This window comes from Coregonus lavaretus, assembly GCF_964263955.1.
Source record: "Coregonus lavaretus genome assembly, chromosome: 40".
NCBI classification, from domain to species: domain Eukaryota; kingdom Metazoa; phylum Chordata; class Actinopteri; order Salmoniformes; family Salmonidae; genus Coregonus; species Coregonus lavaretus.
Genome location: NC_140027.1, coordinates 6,950,910 through 6,966,020, shown reverse-complemented (window position 1 = coordinate 6,966,020; position 15,111 = coordinate 6,950,910). Strand labels below are relative to the sequence as shown.

The 15,111-nt window shown below is 45.6% G+C and overlaps 1 protein-coding gene across 1 annotated transcript; it reads right to left on the bottom strand.

The window, feature by feature from the left end:
• Nucleotides 1–341: 341 nt before the first annotated feature.
• On the bottom strand, nt 342–14,604 carry LOC311113773 (RAS protein activator like-3-like). Its single transcript, XM_084157083.1, has 18 exons — nt 13,488–14,604; nt 12,336–12,475; nt 12,009–12,087; nt 9,979–10,046; nt 9,692–9,777; nt 9,476–9,608; nt 9,227–9,325; nt 7,803–8,480; nt 7,542–7,686; nt 7,245–7,389; nt 5,813–6,049; nt 5,317–5,518; nt 2,466–2,557; nt 2,008–2,320; nt 1,713–1,823; nt 1,370–1,560; nt 1,173–1,257; nt 342–1,039 (listed from the first exon to the last, which is right to left on the bottom strand). The coding sequence occupies exons 1-18, from the start codon at nt 14,116–14,118 to the stop codon at nt 923–925; spliced, it is 3,552 nt and encodes a 1,183-aa protein (XP_084013209.1). The 5' UTR covers nt 14,119–14,604; the 3' UTR covers nt 342–922.
• Between the last annotated feature and the right edge of the window lie 507 nt (nt 14,605–15,111).

The window sequence follows — 15,111 nt, the reverse complement described above, 5'->3', positions numbered from 1 at the left end:
TAGGCCTACTGCCATGTGCACATTGCTATGCTTAAAATGTGAAGAAAGAATAGTTTATCAACATCTTAAGCTAAACATTCTGATCTGTTCCATCAGCCTTATTATTTGATACCGCGTATACCTCCACTACACTACTTTGCATCAGTTGGGATTAAGTGAGTATACGCAATGCCCCCCAAAAAGTGGGTATACAGCGTATACTCTCCAATAAACCAATTTAACTATTCTCTGACTCCTTGCATGGACATTCTCATCAGTTAATTTTTATTTATTTAGCAATAGTCATTCATACCAAGTAGACCACATAGTCACACACAACACAAGTTCACACAAACACTTTGAAAGGTACATTGTTTGTTTGAGTTTTATTTATTTAATTAAGTTCACAGAAATTGTAAATCTGCATTCAAAATGGAGATGGAAAATGGACAACATTCTAAGAAGTGGTGTATCAAAAGAGGGCAAAGATGTATTTAATTACATATCAAGGTGTGGTCTCCTTACAATTCATTTTGTTAAACATGCAGCGAGCGAAATTGTTCTTGCCGTAGGCTTTTATTAATATTTAGGTTTCTACACTCAAATTAGATCAGTCTATTTCTGTCAAATCAACAAAATGCACTTCCACAAATATTTCATTTCAAGTCCAGTGTACACAATAAGTGCAACCTTAGCGATAGTTTAGCATACCTGTGACTTTTTAGTTCATTTCTGTTTTTGCCATTGGACACTGAGGTTAAGATTCATGAATACATTTGCTCAGTTTTATCATGAGAAAAGCATTATACCTGTATTTCTGAAAGTGACCCACCCATCAGGCAAAACAACATTATTCTGGGGGTTGTATTTGGAAGAACATGAAAGCTATGGGGACTAAACTACACATATGTCTAGATTATAACTCTGTGCTGCCAGTCTGACTTCAGTTGCTGTTGACATGATTAGCCCCGATCCCAGGGTACTGTGTGTTGTTCTGGTCACCGGTGTAGTCTCCACTGAGCTGGTGCCTGTCCTTCATCAGGTCTGCAAACTGCTCCTCCTGAGAACACACAGCAACAAACGGCTCCATTTTGTTTCGTTTTTCAAGTCAAGGAAAATTCATATGTAACCTTAACGCTAGTCATGACTTAATTACTTATCTTAATGATTGTGGTAGATATCGCCAGTCTTACCAGTACGTTCATTCGCTCAGCTGCTGCCACGGCAACGTTCAGCTTCCTCTCGTCCTCCTCCCTCTCCTCCTCGATAACCCCCAGCCTATGACACCGATTAACAATTACATTTCAGTTCATATTCAAACCAAATAAACTCTCATTCATCTGAAAGGTTGTGAATTTTATTTGATGTCCCTCTTACTCCACTGTCTCACCTGAAAGTGGCGCTGGCGAGCTGTTCCTCACGGACAGCCAGAAGATTCCGCAGTTCATTAACCTCAGCCAGCAGGACTGCATTCTGATCTTGGCTTTGGACAATGAAGTCCTCCAGCCGCTTGGCCATCTCCAACTCACGCTCTGTCACCTGCTCCACCCCCAGGCGGAGCTCCGACAGCTCCTGTGCATGCTGGGTAAATCAGAAATTAGAAATCACAAATCAACATCATGGGGATCAAGAAACTTCATCATTGCAGTATTTATTTGATGAGCTAAAGTAATCAATGTGAAAGAGGAAGGAGCAGCATTACTGGATGATAAATAATATGAAGATGAACCCACCCTGTCCAGTAGGTTGATCTCTTCATTCTCTATCTTCCTCTCGTACGGCTCCTTGCAGTGGGACACTTTGATCCAAGGCACTGGAGCAGGAGGAGACTTTACACCAACACTCTGACACAAGAAGAGGGGATGCTTTCATGAGATTCAATCACTCCTCCCACCCATCGACTCTCGACAGAACAACCACATGACAATGCTTGGTTATGACTATGAACCATATACTTCATAAGGATAATATCAACATAAAATAGAATGTTGACAATTGAAACCACATGACCAAGATTTCCAAACTCACGTTCTGTGGTGATGAAATATCAAGTGGAGGGTTGGCTTCCTGCTCTGCATCTTGGTCCTCCAGCGGCAGATTCTCAGTGCTACCCTGTCTCCTCAGTAGCTGTTTAGGGACCGCCGGCCGTCTGTGCGGTGCACTCTGGGTCCTGGATACTGGCTTCCTCGCTCTGGCACTCCTCCTGTCTCGATCAATCCCCTGAAAGCTTTCTTTCCGCTGGCCGCCCTTCACATCCATATGCAGCTGGGAGTTGTGCAGAGGGCTGTACTTGCCCAGGTCTTTAGGGGGCACGTAGGTCGGCTTGGATTGACCAATGTTGCTGTTGTGAGAAAAAAAAAATCAGGACAATAAAGCGAGATGTAAAGAAGATTGTGAAGCTGTGTATGCACACAAGTAGGTCTACAAAAATGTTTATGTGCAATACACATGGGATGCACATACAGAAGAGCACTCGCCAAGCTCACCTGCTAACAGTAATCCGTGGAGCATCTGGGCCCAGAGATTCAGTAATCTGGTTCAGGATTGAAGGCAGAGGGTGCAGTTTGTCTATGGTGTCCTGAGGAAGAGATATGAACAGCATGTTAGCTACCACATAACCTTACCGTGGGAGGTTTCAGTTTCGTTTAAAGTTTTATTTGTCACATGCACAAATACAGTGAAATGCTTAATTTGCAAGCCCTACCCAACAGCGCAGTATTCAATATCAAATCAAATCACATTTTATTTGTCACATGCGCCGAATACAACAGGTGTAGACTCTACCGTGAAAAGCTTACTTACAAGCCCTTAATCAACAATGCAGAGTTTTTTCAAAAGTAAGTAAGGAAATATTTGCTAAAAAAATAATTACAACTAAAGGTAACACAATAAAATAACACTAACGAGGCTATAGCCAGGAGGTACCGGTGTCGAGTCAATGTGCGGGGGTACAGGTTAATTGAGGTAATGTACATGTAGGTAGGGGTAAAGTGACTATGCATAGATGATAAACAGCGAGTAGCAGCAGCGTAAAAAAGGGGTTCAATGCAAATAGAGTAGCCATTTGATTAACTGTTTAGCAGTCTTATGGCTTGGGGGTAGAAGCTGTTAGGGAGCCTTTTGGACCTAGAGTTAGGGCTCCGGTACTGCTTGCCTTGCGGTAGCAGAGAGAACAGTCTATGACTTGGGTGGATGGAGTCTTTTACAATTTTTAGGGCCTTCCTCTGACACCACCTGGTATAGAGGTCCTGAATGGCAGGAACCTTGGCCCCAGTGATGCACTGGGCTGTACGCTCTACGCCGAGCAGTTGCCATACCAAGCGGTGATGCAACCAGTCAGGATGTTCTCGATGGTGAAGCTGTAGAACTTTTTGAGGATCTGAGGACCCATGCCAAATATTTTCAGTCTCCTGAGGAGGAATAGGCGTTGCCCTCTTCACGACTGTCTTAGTGTGTTTGGACCATGATAGATTGTTAGTGATGTAGACACCAAGGAACCACTCCACTACAGCCTTGTCGATGTGAATAGGGGCATTCTAGGCCCTCCTTTTCCAGTAGTCTACGATCAGCTACTTTCTCTTGATCACATTGAGGGAGAGGTTGCTGTCCTGGCACCACACTGCCAGGTCTCTAACATCCTCCCTATAGGCTGTCTCATCGTTTTCGGTGATCAGGCCTACCACCGTTGTGTCGTCTGCAAACTTAATGATGGTGTTGGAGTCATGTGTGCCATGCAGTTGTGGGTGAACAGGGAGTACAGGAGGGGACTAAGCACCCACTCCTGAGGGGCTCCCGTGTTGAGGATCAGTGTAGCAGATGTGTTGTTGCCTACCCTTACCACCTGGGGGCGGCCTGTCAGGAAGTCAAGGATACAGTTGCAGAGGGAGGTGTTTAGTCCCAGGGTCCTTAGCTTAATCATGAGCTTTGAGGGCACTATGATGTTGAACGCTGAGCTGTAGTCAACGAACACCATTCTTACGTAGATGTTCCTTTTGTCCAGGTGGGAAAGGGCAGTGTGGAGTACAATAGAGATTGCGTCATCTGTGGATCTGTTGGGGCGGTATTGCAAATTATAGTGGGTTTAGGTTTCTGGGATGATGGTGTTGATGTGAGCCATGACCAGCCTTTCAAAGCACTTCATGGATACAGACGTGAGTGCTACGGGGCGGTAGTCATTTAGGCAGGTTACCTTGGCATTCTTGAGCACAGGGACTATGGTGGTCTGCTTGAAACATGTAGATATTACAGACTCTGTCAGGGAGAGGTTGAAAATGTCAGTGAAAACACTTGCCAGTTGGTCAGCGCATGCTCTGAAAACACATCCTGGTAATCCGTCTGGCCCTGCAGCCTTGTGAATGTTGATCTGTTTAAAGGTCTTATTGACATCGGCTACGGAGAGAGTGATCACACAGTCGTATGGAACATGGTCAGTGTTGCTAGCCTTGAAGCGAGCATAGAAGGAATTTAACGTCTGGTAGGCTTGCGTCACTCGGCAGCTCGTGGGGGTATTCCCTTTGTAATCCGTAATAGTTTGCAAGCCCTGCCACATCCGATAAGCGTCAGCCAGTGACTGATGTGGTATACTCCTCAATGCCATCGGATGAATCCCGGAACATGTTCCAGTCTGTGCTAGCAAAACTGTCCTGTAGCTTAGCATCCGCGTCATCTGACCACTTCTGTATTGAGCGAGTCACTGGTTCTTCCTGCTTGAGTTTTTGCTTGTAAGCAGGAATCAGGAGGATAGAATTATGGTCAGATTTGCCATATGGAGGGCGAGGGAGAGCTTTGTACGCGTCTCTGTGTGTGGAGTAAAGGTGGTCTAGAGTATTTTATTATTTTTTCTCTGGTGGCACATGTGACATGCTGGTAGAAATTATAGTATAACTAATACAAATAATAAAAACAAGAGAAATTCGAAATAAGAGAGGAAGCTATAGAGAACAGTCTATGTCTCTGGATGCCAGTACCAAATTTACAATGTGCAGGGATACTGGAGTATTTGAGGTAGATATGTACATGAGGCAGGGATTGAGAAAGTGACTGTTGGCAGGATAAATAATAATAGTAGACAGTATGGCAGCAGCATAAGTGGTGTGTGTGTGTGTGTGTGTGTGTGTGTGGTGGTGGTGGTGTGCGTGTGTGTGTGTGTGTGTATGTGTGCGTGGTGGTGTGTGTGTGTGTGTGTGTGCAAGAGTATCAGTGTAGGCGTGCTAGATATAGATATACATGTAAACAGGGCTGAAAAGTGACTGGTAGCAGGAATATAGGAATACAGGAATGTCATAGCATAATCCTTGCCGCACTACACTGCCTTTGATGCAGTTGACTTATGCCTACCTGCTTCATTGGGGAAATTATGTCGACCAGCAGGCTGTGTAGGACAGCCAGACGCAGAGGCAAGTCCACATAGCCATCGAAGGATGTCATTGGGATCTCTATGTCTGGGCTGGACACTGTCTGAAGGAAGCCCCTCATCCTCTCCCAGTGCTGCTGCAGAAAGTCATTCATGAACAGCATGTACTCCTCCTTCTCCCCAAACCTGTGTTAGTGGAAGAGAATGGGGTATGGATTAGTGTTGGAGGAGGGAACGTCTGGTTTGGGAATATTGGAGAGAAGATGTTTATTCTTGACTTGGACCATATAGTTTGAAGAATTGAATGAGTGTCAAGTCTATCATTTCCATCATTCTGTCAGATGTTTTGGAGGTATATTACATCATGCATGATGCTGCTGCATCATATTGTATCTAGTAGCTCATCTCTAAGGTTGGTATCCATGGATACATGGATGAAGTATGATGGGGTGCAGACAGAGGTGAAGCCAACACACTCACAGGGTGAAGTTGGCCAGGTTCTGGATGACCTTGGCGGTGAAAGTGAGGGTGCGCAGGATGGCCGGCTCTGGATAGGGCTGTGTCAGACCAAACAGGGAGGGGCTGAGGATGGCGGGACACAGAAAACGGAGGAATAGCGAGGCAGAGATGAGGCGCTGGCCGATTTCAGGTCGTCCCTGCTCCTTGCACAGCGTCACCCAGCTGGAGAAGACCCTGTTCAGCTCTTCAGGGAAAGATCTGTGAGGTAAATGGTGGAAAGAGCAGTCAATTACAGCCTTGGATTTCCTGTGAGTGAATATGAATCAGCGTTCATTTGATAGCATTCTTCTGGCTAAGACTGCTCTCCCCATTTTCTATTTAAGTGATAATGCCCGAGAGGCTGGTGTTTGGAGGATATATTGGCAGGGTGTTGTTAGACCCGAGACGAAGTCGAGGTCCAGGAAACCGTGCCAATATATCCTCCAAACACCGGCTTGGAGGGCATTATCACTTTTATACAACGGGTTACCAACATATTTAAATAATGATTTACATATTTTCATTAAAAACGTTATTTTTATTAATTTATTCATACTATTTCATCCTTCCACAAGATATAGTCCCGACACAAATCTAGTGTTGCTACCCAAGCCGGCTGGTCCTTCGTTCTATTGGTTCGCGACCCAGTCGACCAGTCTTTTTGTTCTGTATCTATGGACGCGACCCAGTCGTTCAGTCTTTTTGTTCTGTATCTATAGACGCGACCCAGTCGTTCATTCTAAATGTTCCATTGCCATACTGGCTGGCAACGTTCTTATCCCTTGCTTGCTAGCTAGCCAACTACGGCTAATTTACAGTCACGTCAAAAAGTGCAGCCAGAATAACAGCAAAGTAGCTTCATTTGCGTTTGTTTAAGCTGTTTTCTAGTGACATTTATTTCTAGACATCCATAACAATGAGCTAATGAGGCGCGATTTCGCCTGGCATAGAAAATGTGCTCACTCGTCAGGACACTTGTTCAGAGGAGCTAGCCAACACCACAGCTAACACAATCACTTCAAATTGAAGCTGGAAAGACTGCAAACTACAGTAGCTGCACTTTCTTTCGTTTGACCTTTTTTCAATTTACATGTCTTTGTATATATCCATACAAATTATGCCAGCTGATTCATGATTTCGACTGGCTGAGAAACGCTGCCTGTCTGTCTCGTCCCGACTCGTTCATTACTATGGGACAGCTGGAGATCGAATTTGAATAATATTAGGGTTAGGGTTAGGGTTAGGGTTAGGGTGGTAACTTGTGGGTTAGGGTTAGGGTTAGGGTTAGGGTTAGGGTGGTAACTTGTGGAATAGACACCGGCTGGAATGCGGTTTTAACCAATCAGCATTCAGGATTAGACCCACCCGTTGTATAACTTTGCATATTGTTTCCCATCAGGTCTCTGTCACTCACCCGTGCATCTCAGTGATTTTCTGCACTGCCTCCTCACAGCTCTCCCTCAGGTGCCGCTGGTTGTTTGACAGCTCAGAGGCGGGGCATTTGCGAGGGTCCACTTCACAGCTCTCTACTGAGGCATACAGTCGAGTGATGAAGTCCCCTGTAAGAAGAGAGATGGCACAGTTTTCCATGACAACAGTTCATAAGAGGAAGGTCTAAGAAAGAGTTAAAACAGATCCACTGTTACCCAGGGTGGGAAAAATTGTATTTCCAAAAGCCTAAAAGCTGATCTCATCCACAGATATTCCTTACCCAGGGTGTCGATGAGGTACTTCTGCCCCACCAGCTTCATGTACTCATCAATGGCCTTGGTGGCCAGAGTGTTCTCCCTGAAGATCAGTGCCTCTTTCTCCCCAAGGCGCTCCACCTCTGCATTACCCAACTCGATAAGGAACTCCTGGAACATAAACACACAGAATAAGCGCTTCTAGCAAGTTATGACTAGCTGACTACTGTAAAGGTCTACTTTAAATGCTTATCATGAAGCAGCGGTCACCCCTTTGTTTTGCTTACCTTGGCCTTGCCAATGCTTTGCAAGACGTGGACCAGTGCCCCGGCTAGTTCCTCCTTCTCCCTGACAGACAGCAGTGGCTGCAGGTTCCTGCACATAGCCACATAGTCCACTGTCACAAACTCTGCAAACTCCTTATACCTCTCGATGGGCAGCACCTGCAGGTTCTGAAAGCGGGCCTTGACACGGAGCGACGCTTGGGGCCCCAGTTGCTCCTTCGTCCCACCGGCACTAGACGCCTTGTAGGGAATGATCGGGTGCCACTTCTCCTGGAAGGCCCTTCCCCGGATGTCGGCCAGGGATATGGCCACACTGCCAAGGGGATGCAGGGTGGACTCATCCCGGGAGTGACGCTTCTTCTTGGGCTCCTCATCGCGGAAGAGGTGCAGGGTGATCTGGGAGACCGACGGCAAGTTGTCCAGCTCAAAAAACTCTCCCCAGAACAGCTGGCAGCCTCCGACCACCCCGCCGCTGCCCCCAAGCACCCCACCCGAGGCACCAGAGGACCCATCACCAGCCAAGCTGGAGTGATGGGAAGACTTGCCCACGGCTCGGCTGGTGGTGCGGGCGAACAAGGTGCCGTCCAGGTGCAGCTCGCAGTAGTATCGCCTCTTGGGGAGCAGGTCCTTGGCCTCGTTCACCCACAGACTGAGGGAGTTCTCTGTCCGCTCACAGTTGTCCTAACGGAGACAGAACATGTTAGAACATCAATCAGTGAGTATACAATATGGAGTCCTAGAACATCATGGCAATGTGGCATACATTAAAGGAGAAGTTTTCTTTTGTACCAAAAAAATACATTTTTGATGTAATATTCAATTTTGTTGCGACTCCAGTGGTACCTCTCCATTCTATAAGTAACTGCCAAAATAAAGGAAACACTTATGAGGGATAGATAGTACTGTATATTGAAAGCATGGGGTGCTTCCACTCAGGAAGTTCCAGACACTTGTAGAATCTATGCCAAGGCGCACTGAAGCTGTTCTGGCGGCTCCTGGTGGCCTAACGCCTTATTAAGACACTTTATGTTGGCAGTTACCTATAGCAGCAGACTACATGAAGAATGGAACAGCTGGATAGGGGAAACCGCTTGAATCGCACAAAAGGGAATATAATGTTGCGGATAAAGTGTGGAGTGACACAATTTCATGCGTACAACATCTAAAGACCTGCATCACTATATTGAGAGCTTTACTGTTTCTAAAAGGACTTATTTGGGTGTTTTTGGAGCCTTTGTTCAGGTTTTTTCGGGGGCTCAATACTATACAACAAGGATGAGGAAGTGATTCGCTGTTTGGGATAAGTTTCTCAAAAACAAGTGAAATAACAAAGGTGTCTGGACCCTACTATAACATTCCATTTACATAAAAAACTACTTCTCCTTTAACTGGTATGGAAGATTAATGTTTTTAAATAGTTTCTTTACCTTATTGGGCTGAGCAGCCCGTCTCAGGTCCTCTATCCAGCGGTCTCGCTCAGCAGCTGAGGTGCACCCAAAACAGTGGTTGTTCTCTGAGTTTATCACCTAGGACGTCAACAGTCAATACCAACAGTCAATACATGACAGGACAGAGTGAGGCAGAGATGCTATTGGGCAGTATTTAACATGAACTTAGTCAAATCACTTTAAGACATGGGATGAGTGTAGAAGTTACAGGTCAAAGGTCAGGTCTACCTCAAAGCAGTACTTCTCCCCCAGGATGGAGCTGTGTACGGGCCTGATAACCGTACTGGTGTCTGCGCTCAGATCCAGGTTTCCTGCAGCGCTGACTGGGATGGACACGGACTCCCGTGATCCATGGAGCCTGCTGGACAGACAGGAAGGAGGAGAGGAGTCAATGACGAACAGCCTGCCTTACACACCAAGAGCACTATGAGACTGACCGCATACCTGCTCCCTTTGTTCAACCCAATGGTGTTTAACTGGGTATTGCTCTTTCGCATGGCTCCACCATAGAAACGCCGCTTGATCAGCCCCTAGAGACAGAGGGCGGGAAGAAGACCATTAAAGAGGGGGGAGGGAGAGAGAAGAGTAAGAAGATGGGTAGATGAAGTTCAATTCATCCCCAGAGGAATACTGATTAGCAGGCCCTGAATCATACAGAAACGTCAGGAAATCCACAGCTGTTATGAATCATGTAATAACAGTGTCTTATCTGTGGAGTACGCAGTACTCACCCTCACTCCTCCATCTTGGCCCTTCAGTCTGGGGCCTCCAGTAGGGGCCATGTGGTCGGGGCTGCATTCTGCAGGTCCAGGAGATACACACAGTTAGCATGTAAACACACTTTTGACATGATCCCTCCCCTCCCTCGAAAAAATGGCAACCTTTATCAGAGCGCTTCGGGCGTAAAGTGGGCATTGTGGGTTGTCTCTGTTATTGTTGCTCCATATGGAGATATACTGTATATCTTGTTACATATCACTCACATCTTACATATGTACGTCTGTACATTTTCCTCTTTATTTGGAAACCATTGGGGAGGGACAACCTGTGGTTGATCTAATCTCCCCAAACTAAATTGCACAGTCCTCTGAAACCACCAGGGGAAGTGTAGTCATTTCCTCCTTTCTGCATTTCCTCTGAAGATCGAACAAATAACTGCTCAAATAGATGAGGCTGCAAGGCTGAAGATTATTCAGACTGGGTTTGACTAACTAATCTAGAACAGTGCATGTACTGTATAACTGAACATTAATACACCGGCTTTGAAATGTTATTGATAACCACTTTAGCTGAAGTCTCTCCATCCCCGAGTGGCGCAGTGGTCTAAGGCACTGCATCGCAGTGCTAGCTGTGCCACTAGAGATCCTGGTTCGAATCCAGGCTCTGTCGTAGCCGGCCGCGACCGGGAGACCCATGGGGCGGCGCACAATTGGCCCAGCGTCGTCCAGGGGAGGGAATGGCCGGCAGGGATGTAGCTCAGTTGGTAGAGCATGGCGTTTGCAACGCCAGGGTTGTGGGTTTGATTCCCACGGGGGGCCAGTATGAAAAAATATAATAATGTATGCACTACCTAACTGTAAGTCGCTCTGGATAAGAGCGTCTGCGAAAATGTAAATCAGTAAGAAAAGTCTAAAGTAAGAAGGTTGAGGGATGAATAGGCTCAGTGTCAAAATGAGTCAGCCATTGAAAAGTATTCTGACAGTCACACCGGATATTGCTTTTATCTAGTGGCCGAGACAGGGCAGGAACCTTCCAAGTGCAGCCTTAATTTTAGACATTGAATAACTTGGTTTAGAGATTACAAAGATCCTTAGTACCACAGCAGAGCAGAAAATCAGCCGTGGTGTCACTCCACGTGAATAAAACAACCATTGAGACACTTCTTTGGCTAAAAGAATACATTTACCTATGGCAGTAACTAAAGCGATCATACAGTACATCACTTTTCTTTAGAGCATTCGTTAAAAATTCACCTTTTGATATTCTCCTTTCATGGACATAATCAAGTAAAAGATTTGTCTGAATCAATAGCAATTGTGACTGTACAAATAAACGTACACAATTCTTAGAATCTAATCCTTTGCTTACCCAAAGCGCCTCCACATGCAATCCAGCGTCTAAATCCCATCATTGAGAGAGAGATCTGTCGAACCCGCTTCTCCTAATCACACGTAAGAGTGAACACTGTTTCACCTCTCATGGTTCTCCTCTCTTCACCAAATAGGCCTTGCCAGTGTAGCCATCACACAGAACTAATCAATATCCAAAATTCTATATCCGGACTAAACCCACAAGCTAATACTAATAAAATGAACATGAATGAGAGCAGCTACAGACACTGCTTCTTCTCAACCAGCCCTGACTGGTCTTCTGGAACACCCAGATGTGATGCTATCTACCCCCCAAATTTTGAGGAAACAATTTGAAAGTCACTCGCATGCATAATCACGTCAGCTATTTCCTCTGTGTCTGCCCTACCGTTACTCTGATAGACTCTCTAGTGGTTGTGATGCTGCCGAATGGATGTTCTCCTTGCAAAGACATCCCTGACTCACTCTTGCACAGTATTTCTGAGGATCAACCATTTTGATGAGAAAGTGGACTTCACTGTTGATTCACTGTTTTATCTTCTTTGTGTCTCTGATGAGGACGTTAGGAAAGCTATTAGAGAAAGCATGGTATTGGATCATAGTTCTAGGAACCCCATTCATATGAAACACTGCTCTAGTCTAAAGCCATGTGGCGGTATTGGAGTACTGACCCATGTTGACATCTGCCAGGTTCTGGATGCTGAGGTTTGACAGGCAGCTGCTGACTCGGTTCCTGGTCCACATCACTGGCTGAGTTAGGGAGTAGAAGAGACACACACTAACTTAATAACCTAGAGAGAAACCATAACTGTCAACCTCATACAGTCAAGTGTGAGTTTCCATTGAGAGTGCAGTGCTCCCAGTAATAGTACTAACTGTTAAACACAATGCTTCAAGGTTGTGTTGACTCCATGTTGTTTAATGGAAGTGCAATGCTAAGTGTTGTTGTGTAATTTTCAGTGTAGGTGATGTGAATGGTCTGTGTCTGTGTCGTGTACCTCTTCCTCCTGGGTGATGAGGATCTGTCCATCCTCCAGGACACAGTTGTTGATGTCCCAAATGGGGACGTCCTGGGGAGGGGCCCATGACAGCCTGGTTAGCTCTAGGGACGCAGCTGCAGGCCCGCTCCCACCCGCATCTACACACACACACACCATGACAACAGCACAGTAGATCAGTACACAATGGGATGGACCAAATCACTGCAATAGTCACTTGAAATCCTGGCCTTTTTATTTGAACTATCTGTGTGACACAACTAACTAGAGTTGCATGACATAGTCTACAATAGATGCCACTAATTTGGACTAATTTTGATTACCCTAGTCGTGCCTCTGTGATTGGACACAGTTATTTTAACAATACTCTATATCTGTGTCTGACATTGGCACAAACGGAGCTCTCTGAGATTTCCTAATTACAGTATAGTAGGAAACCAGCAATGGTTGTTCTGGGGGATAATTGAGCGCACACGCTGGCCCTTGGATGTTTTTCATTCGGAGTAATTATGGCATTATGTCGTTATCTGACACAGCGCATGGCCACTCCCATTTCTAGTTTGTAGTTGTTGTTTTGAAGCTATCTTCCACTGCCCCCGCCCTCCCCCCTCCCCATCTATGATGAACCATAGCTCTCACACATCCTGTGTCAGTTTTTTTTCTAGTCTAAGTATGGCTGTATTACCGTCAACTTCTCCTAAATCGTATCACATACTGTAAATTTTTTCATCCATATCTGTATCTTCAGGTGTATTCTAGTCAAATAGACCCACTGAAAAGTCCACTCAAAATGGTCTCTGACGTGCATGGGTGATAATAATGGTTTTGGTTTTATGCCAACTTGCTTCTTTAAAGGGTAGAATGCTTACCAACCATGTCAAATGCCATCGTGGGTTCTTAGACACACTAAATGCCATGTATACAACACCAGATATCAGCATTTCACTGAAGGAAAATGACTGAAAATCAAAACTAGACTGAAATCTAGAGACTAACTAAACTTTACCGATTAAAACCTAGAATTTAAAACTGTACTCAAAATGGTTGACATACAGTGATGTAGGAAGAGCATGGCACTGTCATATGTGTGGTGCTAGGTGTGCATTCCGATGCCAAGGCAATCTGCTTATAGTGTGCATTCTGTGCCCTCACCTTGTAGGAGGGTCGGGGTGCTGTTTCTGCTCAGCAGCCGGGGCTTCATGAGCTTCTGCGAGACAGTGCGAATGTACTTCCTGAACAGGGCCCCTCCGCCCCCTTTCTGTGGCGTGTCCGTGGGGGACGGCTCCGATGCCTCTGCGGTGGCCGCCGGTCCCGATGTTGCCTGGGCTGAAGAGGAGGAGGAGGGGGACAGTGTAGTGAACAGCGACCCTGGAGGCTCAGACTGGGCCCTTCTGAAGGGGTTCTTCCTGGAGGCAGGGTTCTTCTCCAGCCTGGGGGCCTCCCCTCCTCGTCCAGCGGTTGAGGCCCTGTCCCCGGGATCCTCGCTCATGGCTTTCCGCCAGCTCTGCATCTTATTACTCCATTTGGTGGTGGTGGTGGTCTTCTCCATCTTCTCTGTTGTTGATGCTGTGACTCCACCCTCTCCTCTCGTCCCATCGAGGGTTGCTGCCTTGGCCCCGGTGTGCCACTTGTAGGTGTTGAGAGGGTCGACGTCCTCAGGAGGAGGGGCGTCTTGAGGCTGCTCAGCAGGGATCTCCTTGTTCTCCTCTGTGGGGCCCGTCTCCTCTGGAATCTGTTGAGCTTCTGGCTCAGATTCATCCTCCTGGTTTGTGCCCATTTTCATCTTGGTATCTGTGACTTTATCTTTTTTTTAGCTTGCTCCTCTCACTGTTTTCAAGAATGGATTGGAATAAATCGTCCTTACCTCCCTACTTGAACTCCCTTCAAAATGTAATCGCTTAGGATGACTAATAATCTGGACATTACTTGTTTTTCTTTCTTGATTCTTTTTTTATTTCTGTGTTCCAAAATGTAATCCGGCAACATCAGTCTGACTGCTTCGTATGTAGTTCCTTTGCTGTGACTCTTCACGCCCTCAACTTCTCACACTCAACGGTTGCTTCCTTTCACTGTGTCACTAACACGTTATTGTTTTTCATGTATTTTAGTATTCTCTCTGCTCTCTCACCTCTCCCCTTCTTCATCTTGCCATCCTATCCAAGAGTTCTCTTTTTACTTTACCTCAAATCCTCCCACCCCTTCTGTAATGTTCTTAATGCCTTACTGGCCCTTGTCTTGAACAGAGTAGTGTTCAATTCCTCCGCTGCTTGGAAGAAATCTCCTCATAAAATCCTCAGGACGTCTTCACGTGTATGGTTTAGGTAACTGAAACTGTTGTTTAGTTTGTGAAGTTGTCCTCCACCTCACAGGAAGTGTGTCAGTTCACCCAATCATTTTGAAAGCGCCAGAGAGGAACAGAGGTCGTTTTCAAATGTTCTTCCCACTTGCCTACCCTTTCTTTGTATATGAAATGTAAATACAGGCTTGGTTTTGATTTGTTAATTTAGACTAGATATCATTTTTTTTGCATCTGTGCCTTCCTTTACTCAGATGGCTCTTATTTCTTCACACCTTCCTCTTTTTTAAATTTATAACATTGATTGAGACATATGCTCTGATGCTATCATAATTTCACAACTCTGTCCTATTCACCAGTTCTCTCAACTATTCGGATCAAACCTGAAGTTCATACATTAACGACAACTAGATGTAAAATATTTATTGAATGATAATTAATAGAACATCATCACCATCTGTGGGTCGTCTGACACAGATA